The sequence below is a fragment of the Myxine glutinosa genome, chromosome 13 (genome assembly GCF_964187855.1).
Source record: "Myxine glutinosa chromosome 13, kmMyxGlut1.1, whole genome shotgun sequence".
NCBI lineage: Eukaryota > Metazoa > Chordata > Myxini > Myxiniformes > Myxinidae > Myxine > Myxine glutinosa.
Genome location: NC_136273.1, coordinates 2,568,918 through 2,582,097, shown reverse-complemented (window position 1 = coordinate 2,582,097; position 13,180 = coordinate 2,568,918). Strand labels below are relative to the sequence as shown.

Below are 13,180 nucleotides of genomic sequence, written 5' to 3'. Positions count from 1 at the left end.
TAATCTCCTGATTTCATTATGCCATGCACACATTCAAGGTACTCAGTGCCAGCGGCAGCACAACAACCCCAAAGCATCAGTGAACCTCCTCCATGTTTGACGGTAGGGAAGGTGTTATTTTCTTTGAATGCTTTATTTAGTTTTCTGTAAACATAGAGATCATGTGCTTCACCAAAAAGCTCTAATTTGGTATCATATGTCCACAGGACATTCTACCAGGATTTTGGCTTATTCAGGTGTGTTTTGGCAAACTCCAGTTGGGCTTTCTTATGTCTCTCTCTCAGCAGTGGGGTCCTCCTGGGTCTCTTACCATAGAACCCCCTTTCACTGAGTTGGCGACGGATGGTGTGAGTTGAAACTGTCGTACCTTGTGTCTCAAGGTCAGCTTGAATCTGTTTGGCAGTTGATCGAGGTGCTTTCTCCACCATTCGAACAATCCTTCACTGCAATCTGCCATCAAGTTTTCTCTTGCGGCCACGTCCAGGGAGGTTGGCTGCGGTGCCATGGGCCTTAAACTTCCTGGTAACATTGCGTACTGTGGACACAGGAACATCAAGGTCTCTGGAGGTGGACTTGTAGCCTTGAGATTGTCCATGCTCGGCTACAATCTTGTGTCTGACCTCCTCAGACAATTCTCTGGTTTTCTTTCTTTTGTCCATGCTCATTGCGGTACACACAGTGACACAAAACAGCAGAATGACTCCTTTTCTACATTCAAACTGGTTGAATTAGTGATTTTTATATTGCAGGCACCTGTAACTCACCACAGGTGAGTTAAATAGCAAAGTGAAGGAGAATCACCTGCTTGAAATCTAATTACTTTTAACAACTTCTAAAAGGTGCCAATAATATTGTTATGTTTGTGGGGGTAGGCAATACCTTAGTCCAGGTGGAATTGCATTGGTAGTGTGCTCCAACTGTCGTGAAGAAGAAGAAACCCTAATGTATTATAAGTAGGAATCTGGTAGACCGTACGTTGTGCAAGCTCGTATCTTCGTTCCCATCACGAGGGGTGGGGTTATGTTATTTAGTTAGGGATTAATGGTAAATCCCCTGTATGTAATGGCCTCTGTTATTTTTCCTCTGTTCCTTATGACACCAGCAGCACACACACCGAGCCAGGCAATCGTGCATTTACCACACTAAATAAAAGCGATCGGAACCGGGACATTCAACTACCGCTGGTGCTGCAGCCGTGACATCGCAACACAAGCAGGCAGGGCCATGAGGCCATGCCCCGAAGAGCAGTGATTGGTCCGGAATGTGGTTCAAGCAAGGACTGCTAAGATGGGACTACAGGAATGGTGGAGCAGGCACAGATGATGTCAAAGCCTTGCATATAAAAAACCATTCTGCCCGACATTTTCTCTCTTCTTGCTTCTTGATTTCCTCGCATGTTCTGGGTTTTGTGGCAAGCGGTCGTCTCCCGGACATTTTCTCGTGGCTGGCTCTGATTTTCGGGATTCGAAAACGAACGGTCGAAGTTCACGAACTCTCTTCTTCTTGGCTGTCCCTCTTGACTTCCTCGCATCTTCTGGCTTTGGCGGTGAACAGTCACAATTTCATATCTTGCTCTGCTTCGGGATTTCACGGCGAGCGGTCGCAGTTCATAGCGCTCCTGCGCGAGGGGAATTCATTGACGAGCACGTGAGCATTTCGTAGTGCTCTGTTTGCGCGAGGTTCGGATTGAAGGCACGGCCGCATTTTCCTTTTCTTGGCACGTTGGTAGTGGTGAATGAGATCGTGAGGACGAGCGCGGCTGGAGCGACCAAGACCTGTTCGCTTCACGCACGGAGCCAGAAGTGAGCGGACAGCACAGCGAGGCCTAGTTCCCGTCCACGGGCAGTGCAGCCTGCGGTTTCCTGCGCAAGGACGTAGAGGCCTGTGACGAACCGGGACGATTCCTGCTGAGATTCAAGAGCAGCTCATAGTTAAGTGCCCACAAATTAATAACACACATTTATTTTCGTTCTGTTATATTTCCCTTTGTCTGTATTCGGGTCTGTGTGGGGACGTCCCATTTAGGATATTAGTCTTATCGTGCATTTTCTTGTTTGCTGGCATTTATTTTCATTCAACCTGTTTATTTGTACATTTTAATTCCGTGTCGGTTTTGAGTTAATTGATTATCCAGGTGCAAAGACGTCGGGTGGAAGCTGTCCAGGTAAGTTTGTCATCCTCCTTTCCCTCGCGTGTAAAGAATACCGTCATCATTGGATTGAACGCCTTGGAATTAAAGCTCATTTGGTCATCCGTATCCGCCCTGCGGTGTTCACTACAGGGCAGACACACGAAAATATTGTCCGGGCCATTTTAGGATTTCTGTGTGGAATAAGCTAAGATTTAGTATTTTTTCAGCTTTTTTTGTTTTGTTCCACTGCAAACCAAAGAAATACATATGCGGATACCAAAAGAGTTTCTAATTTCAACAATTTCCCAGAGGAAATAGTGCATTATTTGAAAAAAGTGCAAGGGTGCCAATGTTTTCGGCCATGACTGTACATACATACATATTGTTACGGACACGGCTTTTAGATGTTATATTGACCGAGCGGTGGTGTATTTAACCGCGTCCGAACAGTTACTCCCCGATTAGAACCCGATTCCAACCGAACGTTGACTAATCGCGCTACAGATATTCAATTGGGAAACCTCTAAAGCGACCGAAAGAGAAGAAGAGAGAAGAAAGACAGAGTTTGGAGGAAGAACAGATTTATTATACACACACAAGCAATATTTTAGAGCGACCAATATTATTTACAGCAATAGATGGAAAAGAGCAGTCACACAGTGCATTGTTAACTTATTCTATTTCATTTACTTAATCCCCAAGACAAACGAGTAGGACAGGACGTTCACACTCACACGGTGGATATTTCAGGCAGGTAATGGCTCGAGGTTGATTGCTTGAGAGGAAGGCAAGGTCGGAGGCCGCAGCTTTCAACCCCTCGCGGTTTTGGCGGGAAAACCTCCGTCGCGTATCCGCGGCCGTCACGCGCTGGCTCGGCACACCTGCTCCTCTTCCTGGGGTGGAGCCGTCTCCCTCCGTTCAGCGCGTCTCTCCAACGACAGGGGATATTGCAGGCAGGTAGGTAGGTAGGGCTTGCGGTGGATTGCGCTCCTCTTCCAGGTCATCCCCCAGCGTATCTCTCAAGGCCTCTTCTTAAAGCAGTTCCTTACATTCGCTTTTATCACCTCCGGCGGAATTAAGCCGCCGGCTCCGAGGGCACGCCTACCGGGTCACTCACCGCGGTGTTGATTGGCTGTTAGGGCCGGTTCACTCCTGCCCTCTTCTGACGAGGTGGAGACACGCCTTTCTTCTCCAACCTTACCTCGTGGCCAATGGTGGTTGAAGAGAAAAACCGACCAAAATGCGGAAGGCAAATGGAAGGGAGGTTTTGGGGAAATTGGAAGGGCCTACGCTTATTTTGTTTGATACAATGCAAAGTCAATCTAGTGGAAAACACATACTTAGCCTACATGGAATAAGGAAATACACTATTTAAAAGATATATCGTGACCTGCGTGTATGTTCTATGAAATTAATTAGGAGGACGGCTGCGACCATTATTTACATTACCAGGATGTTACCATACCAAAACCATACTCTTCACATCCGTTACCCTTCCTCCAAAATTGTTACACTCCTCAAAACCCGTTACACTTCTCAAAACCCGTTACACTTCTCAAAATCGTTACACTGCACCCTCCTTTCTTCAGGCACGTCCTCGGGCCTACTAGACTTAACTGAGTGTGACATGTAGGTGTAATTCCCTCTACAATTAACCTGACCCTGAGTGTGACAATTTTAAAACACAAATAAGTATGTCCCCCTATTGCATTGCATCCTGTCTAACAGACTCAAGCCCACAGCTAACCGAATTACGGAATTATTCTGAAACTATACATTTACGGTGGGGAGCATTATTTACAATGACGTGATTTCTTATTTACAACGCAACCCAGGACCTGTGTGTTTTTTTCTTTTCTTTTTAGGGAACAAGAGAAAGAAATTCCTGTTGGGAGGGAGGAGACAGCACGCATTGCATCGATGCACCAGTACCAATACCACCAAAGCACCCAAAAGCACCCAAAAGCACCACAAGCACCACAAAGCACCACTCGGTGCGCAGTCACCATGGTTCATAATAAACACAACAAAACAACTGGTGGTGGTCTTCTCCTTGTCTGCTGGGCCGATGTTCTTCCTGACGTCTTCTGGCTTCATGCGGCCTATTTGGACATAATAAAAAAGCACAACTTGTGTTCGTTTTTTATTATTATTTAGGGCCTCAGGGGCCAACTAAGGGTGGTCCACCTGTTTGGCATAGGTGCCACCTTACCGAGGTCCGCAAGCAAGATTCCCTGGCCACTATGGCCGGTCTCCAACAGAGGTGCTCTGCCCCAGAACCTGGGGTCCATCAAGTGGTACTTGGCCGCCGAACAGCGGTCCATAAAGTGGTACATCAACGCAATGCGTGCTGGTTCTGGGAATCTCGGGCGCACAATGGCCACCTCACGCACGCTCCCCTCGGCACCCAATGGCGCACAGGTCATGTGGGAGACAAAAGAAAGACAATTGAGCGAGGGGTAAGGTCACAAGGGTACACGTCAAACAAGGCAATGCAAGGTGAAATGCGTACGGAGGGCGAAGTGAGAAAGCTCGTCCCTACCGTACGTCACCCCCCTGTCACCTACACTACCCTTGCTCTTACCCCATATTTACAAAATCTACCCATTTACAAATTCGTCACTACTGTCACGTCTTCCCCATATTTCCCTTATACCAAATTCGTCACCACAATCCCTCTACTTCAAAATTTGCCATCATCAATTCATCATCAATCCTCAAAAGGAGGGAGAGATGGAATTACGCACAATGTCACACCCACGTCATGATGCGTCTCACAACCCAAACATTTGCACAGTAAAAAATAATCAAACATGGCATGGTGTGGAGTACCTGTCACCTCAGGTGAGTGGATGCAGATGGTGTGAGGAGATCCTTCATCCTAACTCTCCTCTAAATGATTTTAACACACTTTACACTACCCGGGGTCTTTCCCTGCCAATTCATTGGCCAACTTACACTATGGGTTCTAATAACCAATTCCCATTGGCCAAACTGTGGTGCTCCTCAATTTGGGGTCTCACTCCCCCGATTCATCTCCCGGTGCTCTAGCACAATTTCTGGGCTGCGACGTGTACCTCTCCCAACAGGTCTACCCACCTGCACACCTCCACCACTGTAGTTGCCACCCGAGCTTACCTAGCTCCTCACCCTAACCTAACTACCTGGGGACAGCCCCTCTCCTGGCTCTGTCACCCCATGGTGCCCTCTGGCACTGGGCTACCCGGGTCCGTCCTCCGGATCCTCGGGCCCCATCCACAACAACTACTACCGGCTCCCAGAGCCCACCTGCGGCCTCACCTGGCCGACATCCTTACAGTGGTGGAGTGCCCAAACCAACTACACACACTAACAGGCTACACGCCCAGCCATTTCCACAACACCAACGCACCCATCCACATACCATTCTGTCACCCGCACCACAGATGCCAATATCCAACCACAATTTACCTGTACCCTCTACCTAACACTTACACTACCCGCCCCGGGTATCCGTGATGGGGGTCCACTCTTCCCCCATTCACACCTTCGCACCATCCACTCCACTCCACAATTTCCACCATACTCACTCCACGACCATCCATTCCAATACTCCATACCATTTATTCCATACACCTGTCTTTCATTCACCTGTCGTTGCACACCTGTGCAATCATACCTGGTGCCACCTGCACCCTCCTTTCTTCCTGGACCATTTGGTCAACACAACACGCAATCACCACTACTCCCTCATACACTGCTCCATCCACCTGTTCAGTTGCACACCTGTGCAATCACACCTGTTCAATCCTCACACACACGGCATCATCTCAGCTAACTTCTCCCCTCTGAAACTTGCGCTTCCCAGTCGTCCCTTTAAACTATTGCGCTCCCACGTCATTATAATCCACACTAATCTACCTGCGTCCCCACTACAGGTATCAGTCACTAACTAAACTTAACGTTACCTAATGTCAATCTCTTCTAGATCCCTATCATTATCCAAGCCCTCCCTGGCTCGGTTGTCATAGCCACCCCATAAACTATTGCTCCTTTGCCCCACCTGTGAGGGATGGTGGATTTGCCATCCCACCACATCGGGGGTCTCTCACTACCAATTTCGCTCGTCCAAATCCAACAATTCAAAAATTTTCCATTTACTGCCAATTCTATTCACTTTTCTAAATTTCGTTTTAAATCACTATCACTATCACCATCACCCGTCTACTTATTACATCCTCTCGGTGCGCCAATTCACATCTACAGCCCGGCTTCGTACAGCCGAGCACTGAACGCGGGTGGTTTGGTTGCCTGCAGGTTGAATCCGTCCGGCTTTCGGTTCAAGGGAGGTGGTTTGGTTGGACCGAGGCTCCACGCACCATCTCGGCGCGGCACCTTGCGGTCCCGGGCCCGATGGCTCAATCTCCCCCGGTCGGAACCCCGTCCCCACGAGGGGGCACCGTTCCGCCTCCTCCCACTCGCCCTCGAACCGGACCGGTCGCCTCGCCCGGCAAAGCCCGGACTCGACCGTGCGGGGCGGGGCCAAGCCCGAATCGGCAACGACGCTTCGAAGAGAAGCGACGCAGCATCGATCCGCGCCGGGCCTCGCACCCAACAAAGCACCCCACGCCCCGAGTGCTCGCATCGGCTATCCGTCGCCCTAACCGCTAACCTGGTTACCATCGATGCTTTACTTGCATGCCTACAAGCATACGCTACCCCTTTCACCCTCACAAAACCTGGCGTTCCAACGCCGTCCGTACATTCCACCAACGCTCTCCCTGTTACACACCATACCTCTCGCGCACACTCTCCCGTTACACCCTCTGTAACACTCACCACAGACGTACACTTTCTCGTTACATCCTCTGTAACACTCACCACAGGTGTACACTCTCTCGTTACTTCCTCCGTAACACTCACCACAGGTGTACACTCTCTCGTTACTTCCTCCGTAACACTCACCACAGGTGTACACTCTCTCGTTACTTCCTCCGTAACACTCACCACAGGTGTACACTCTCTCGTTACTTCCTCTGTAACACTCACCACAGGTGTACACTCTCTCGTTACTTCCTCCGTAACACTCACCACAGACGTACACTTTCTCGTTACATCCTCTGTAACACTCACCACAGGTGTACACTCTCTCGTTACTTCCTCCGTAACACTCACCACAGGTGTACACTCTCTCGTTACTTCCTCCGTAACACTCACCACAGGTGTACACTCTCTCGTTACTTCCTCCGTAACACTCACCACAGGTGTACACTCTCTCGTTACTTCCTCTGTAACACTCACCACAGGTGTACACTCTCTCGTTACTTCCTCCGTAACACTCACCACAGACGTACACTTTCTCGTTACATCCTCTGTAACACTCACCACAGGTGTACACTCTCTCGTTACTTCCTCCGTAACACTCACCACAGGTGTACACTCTCTCGTTACTTCCTCCGTAACACTCACCACAGACGTACACTTTCTCGTTACATCCTCTGTAACACTCACCACAGGTGTACACTCTCTCGTTACTTCCTCCGTAACACTCACCACAGGTGTACACTCTCTCGTTACTTCCTCCGTAACACTCACCACAGGTGTACACTCTCTCGTTACTTCCTCCGTAACACTCACCACACCGCGCTTCCCTGTGCTCCCTCGCACACGCGCTTCGACCAACTCACTCTTGACGGCACACTCACTCCTCGGCGTGCACTTTTTCCTCACACACCCCATGGTCGGACATTCTCGCACACCTCTTTTTTCGCACACCTGTCCTGTCACACACCTCACCAACGGCCTTTCACGAACACCCGGATCCAAACCAATCCCCAAGCCAACTGAATCTCCTCTCACATCATGTACATTGCCACTCACCTCCGTACCTCGTCGCACCTCCTCTGCCACCTGCAAACTTTTTATTTGGTTAGTGAGCATCACATCATGATTTGAACACAGACTTTGTACATTATCCATTTCTCCCTGCAATTCCCGGGCTACCTCCGTCATCTCTTCAATTTCAATGCCCACTTCTGCTTTTTCTTTATTCTCCTCGGCGACCGTTGGCTTTAATAAAATTCCCTCTACCTCATCGGTCGCCGGCTTTTCAAAACCCCGTGTCGCGATTCCTACCCCCGTCATTGTACCCGTGCTTTCCTCCGCTTCGCTCAACCAGCGCTTTTCGACTCGCGTTACCTCCTCGTGCACCCCTGGGACCCTTTCGCCCAACTTGCGGTCTCTGTCCCTCTGCTCCCGTGCCTCTCTATCGGCCCTCATTCCGTTCGTTGTTGCTTCAATTTGGTTTCTCAATTTGTTCGTTATTGCTTCCATTTTATTACTCAATTTCTCCCCGTCTATTCTCAGCATCTCGGCGAATTGCGCCATGAAGGCTTGCATTTGGACCACCGTTGGTTGTACAAAGGGTGCGGCCGCAGCTGCCCCCTCAACCACGTGCGCGAGGCTGCCATTTTGTGCACCTGATACACCCTCAACCACACCTTCTTTACTCTCCTCCACCATTTTTTTTTCTAAGTCCTGGGTCGATTCTAACCCCTCTATCTCTCCCACCGACATCCGATCGCCTTGATTGTCCATGGCGCGATCTAAAAATTCGGGTTTTATAAAACACAATTTCGTCCGCTTTATAATTTTGAGCGCGTGCAGCGCGCTCCGGGTCGATCTCACTCCCCGACACCAATTGTTACGGTAATAACACAATTGGTGTTCCAAAATTTGGGCCTAACAAATTTAGTCCCAGGTCCGAATCCCATCTCCTGACTACCAATTGTTACGGACACGGCTTTTAGATGTTATATTGACCGAGCGGTGGTGTATTTAACCGCGTCCGAACAGTTACTCCCCGATTAGAACCCGATTCCAACCGAACGTTGACTAATCGCGCTACAGATATTCAATTGGGAAACCTCTAAAGCGACCGAAAGAGAAGAAGAGAGAAGAAAGACAGAGTTTGGAGGAAGAACAGATTTATTATACACACACAAGCAATATTTTAGAGCGACCAATATTATTTACAGCAATAGATGGAAAAGAGCAGTCACACAGTGCATTGTTAACTTATTCTATTTCATTTACTTAATCCCCAAGACAAACGAGTAGGACAGGACGTTCACACTCACACGGTGGATATTTCAGGCAGGTAATGGCTCGAGGTTGATTGCTTGAGAGGAAGGCAAGGTCGGAGGCCGCAGCTTTCAACCCCTCGCGGTTTTGGCGGGAAAACCTCCGTCGCGTATCCGCGGCCGTCACGCGCTGGCTCGGCACACCTGCTCCTCTTCCTGGGGTGGAGCCGTCTCCCTCCGTTCAGCGCGTCTCTCCAACGACAGGGGATATTGCAGGCAGGTAGGTAGGTAGGGCTTGCGGTGGATTGCGCTCCTCTTCCAGGTCATCCCCCAGCGTATCTCTCAAGGCCTCTTCTTAAAGCAGTTCCTTACATTCGCTTTTATCACCTCCGGCGGAATTAAGCCGCCGGCTCCGAGGGCACGCCTACCGGGTCACTCACCGCGGTGTTGATTGGCTGTTAGGGCCGGTTCACTCCTGCCCTCTTCTGACGAGGTGGAGACACGCCTTTCTTCTCCAACCTTACCTCGTGGCCAATGGTGGTTGAAGAGAAAAACCGACCAAAATGCGGAAGGCAAATGGAAGGGAGGTTTTGGGGAAATTGGAAGGGCCTACGCTTATTTTGTTTGATACAATGCAAAGTCAATCTAGTGGAAAACACATACTTAGCCTACATGGAATAAGGAAATACACTATTTAAAAGATATATCGTGACCTGCGTGTATGTTCTATGAAATTAATTAGGAGGACGGCTGCGACCATTATTTACATTACCAGGATGTTACCATACCAAAACCATACTCTTCACATCCGTTACCCTTCCTCCAAAATTGTTACACTCCTCAAAACCCGTTACACTTCTCAAAACCCGTTACACTTCTCAAAATCGTTACAATATATATATATGTGTGTACCCACACATGTACTCTTGCCTCATGTTCAACTTTTGATCTCAAATCCACATTTCCTGTTTATATAGCAATAATAACAAATTTCACTTCTCTGTTCCAAAACTTCCAATACTTATGGAGGGCATTGTAAGAGCCCACCTATATCATTAAAATGGTAGAAAAGTGGTTTGGGGCAGAATACAATCTTTGTCAGGTGACGTTTTTAGTGCTGCAGGGTGTCACAGTCACCATCTCCACTGGCAAGCCAGTGAGGTGACTCGGTTTTGTCACCCACAACCCGACCATGCGGCAGGTATCACTGGGTTACATATTGCCAGTGGCAGTCGAAAGACTGACCTGACTGATGGAAACACCTCAAATCCCATTTTTGCCTTTAGGAATGAAATGAATTTTCCAGTAATCCTCCTGGGATGCTCGTCATCCACCTTGCATAAATTCCAAGAACCCATGCAGGCAGGTGAACTTGTGCCTTTTTTAAAATTGTAGTTTTGGAGCGTGTGAAATCTATAAATTGTATTTGGTGGCTTACAGTCATTGTTAGTTACAAATGAGCTTGAGAATAGAGAACAAGGATGGAGATACATAGGAAAATCCTTATAGCGAGGCAGTGGTAATCCAAAACTGAACAGAGCAGAACAAGATGTCAGCACAAACAGTAGCAGACCAACCCATTCCTGCATCTACAGAACTTTTCCTCACCTCTGACATGAAGAGACAAATTTTGGATTTGTTAGGTCATATGCCTTGGGACCATTGCCGTAGGTTGCAAAAAAAATTCTGAAAGTGCAGGATACAACGCATCACATAATAAGTCCATAGCTCAACGACCTCAAATCATTCATCATGTGCTTATTTCATTCATTCGTCTCTATTAATAAAACCAACGATGGGTGAATTTTACAAAATATTTAGCAAACTTTACTACAACGGGAAAAGGTCAAAAGCATCAAGAAACTCGGAATAAATGTATTGCTTATCGTTCACTAACTGTGATGCGATAGAAAACATATCATGTCGTGTGTCATATCTCAAAGGCAGCTTTCAGACTCATTGCATGTGAAACTAGAATGGCACTCAGTAGAGCAGAGCGCATACCTCCGCCAGGCTGAACAATTTACGTTATGTTATGTATCCCACTGATTGGCCGGATACATAACATATGAAAATAACATAATCCCCCCCCTTCCCACGCCTCCTCCCCCCAGGCCCTCTCCCTCCCGCGCTTCTCCCTGCTCTCAGGTGTTGTGTGTGTGTGTGCTTCCCCTCCTCTCCCCATCTTGTCTTCCGCTCCCTCCTTTTGTATGTTTTGTTTGTCTGGTTGATTTGTTTGTGAAATAAATGTTAGCTCTTTCACGAGCCTCGATTAAGTGTACAAAAAAAAAAAAAAACAAACAAAAAAAAAAAAAAAAAAAAAAAAAAAAACCAAATCACTCAATAGTGAAGAATCACTTATGAAATTAAAGAAAATGAGCGTATCCAGATCCGTATTCAGATCTTCACGAAAATCAAATCGATTCATCCTTGTCATATTCCCAACCTGTACACCAAGTTTCGTCCGAATCCGTCCACAAACTTTTGCGATATCCTGTTCAGACAAACAAACAAGAAGATATCATGCAGAGCACGATACTTGCAAAATCCACCCCCTCCCCAAAATAAAAAGTTGCCATGGATACATCAAATTGTCCATTTCATTAAGATTAAAATTGACGATCTTAATCAAAGCTCGGGTCAATCGGATGAAAATTGATGATTGCTCAGATGACAATTGATGATTTTAGAAGTTTGACCTTCAAATTGTGAGTTGACCTTTGACCTTAAAAATATAAATTTCCCCAATTCAATGAAGCACTATGCATTGCTGTTTAATTTTCAAGTCAATCGGATGAAAATTGACGACTTTTCAGTTGAAAATTGATGAGTTTGGAAATTTGACCGGGAGTTGGCCTTTGACCTTTTGACCTCAAAAATAGTTGGTTTCCCAATTTAGTTACTCAATATGCAAGTGTTCTTCAATTTTCAAGTGAATCGGATAAAAATTGAAAATTCTAGAAATTTGACCTCAATGTCAATAGGCTTCTTCCTTTTGACCAACTCCACCATCTGGTAAAGTCTCGTGAAGATTGGTTTAAAATTGTGACCTGTCGGCGATTGACAGACAGAATAACGCACAAGACCAACCGATATACTTGAAAAATCTTCGATTTTGTAAGTAACAAACAGACAAAGAAACAAGAAGACATCAGGTGGTAAGTAGCCTGACAGGAATGATGAAAATCTACAGAACCTCGAGAGGTTTACCATAATTATTTTCTTCCTGAAAGCGTGAAATATGAGAAATATTCATGGATGAGAGCAGTCGGTTTGCCTTCATTTCCTTCTAATACAATTAGCTAGAGGCCGCAGTGGTTAGCATGCATGGACACATGTACACACAGACACACGCACACACGGACGCGCTCAAACACACGTTGTATACAAATATAGGACAAATGTTCTGTTGGACTTTCTAACTTGGTTCCTCCCATACGAGTGTTTGGACGTAAGATGCGGTGCGCCATCTCTGCATACCCATACACCATAGCTGATCCAAGATACAGAACAAAAGGCTATGCAGATAGTTTCATCCCTCGTGCTGTCTCGCTCTGGAATTCACTACCTGTAACATGCTTCCCATTATCCTACGATCTACATGGTTTTAAGAGGAATGTCAATTCATACTTCCGAAATCTTTGAGGTGTAATCGCATTTTACCCAACCTCTCCTAATTCCTGTGTCTTGGAGGATGTTTTCTTATTTTATTTATTTATTTTTATTTTGTTTTGCTTTATCCTTATATTTTTCTAACCTTCTCTTAGCCCCTTACCTAGAGTGGCTGTATGCCTTGTCTGGGGCGATATCCATAAAAAAAAAAAATCGAAAAAAATAGGACCTTGTATAGAAAGTTAAGTTTCATGTACAATTCATGTACGCAGTGGTTAGCATGCATGTTTGGTGCAGAGTTTGGTGCAGAGTTTGCACTAAATCATGTCCAATTAATTGAATTGGCCACAGGTAGACTCCAATCAAGTTGAAGAGA

At 46.9% G+C, this 13,180-nt stretch overlaps 2 protein-coding genes across 4 annotated transcripts in view; one reads left to right on the top strand and one right to left on the bottom strand.

The window, feature by feature from the left end:
• INTS10 (integrator complex subunit 10) overlaps positions 1 to 13,180 on the top strand; it is a 166,797-nt gene that overhangs the window by 30,638 nt on the left and 122,979 nt on the right. The gene's annotated exons all lie outside the window — the stretch shown is intronic.
• Positions 1 to 13,180, bottom strand: part of MRPS23 (mitochondrial ribosomal protein S23) — a 40,477-nt gene that overhangs the window by 4,308 nt on the left and 22,989 nt on the right. The window contains exons 4-5 of one of the 2 annotated variants that reach the window (XM_068133598.2): positions 11,639 to 11,686; positions 10,801 to 10,878 (exon numbers count right to left, since the gene is read on the bottom strand). In XM_068133598.2, the coding sequence (XP_067989699.2) occupies positions 10,801 to 10,878; positions 11,639 to 11,686 (126 nt within the window). The remainder of the gene's footprint in view (positions 1 to 10,800; positions 10,879 to 11,638; positions 11,687 to 13,180) is intronic. The other variant, XM_068133599.2, reaches the window with a different exon arrangement.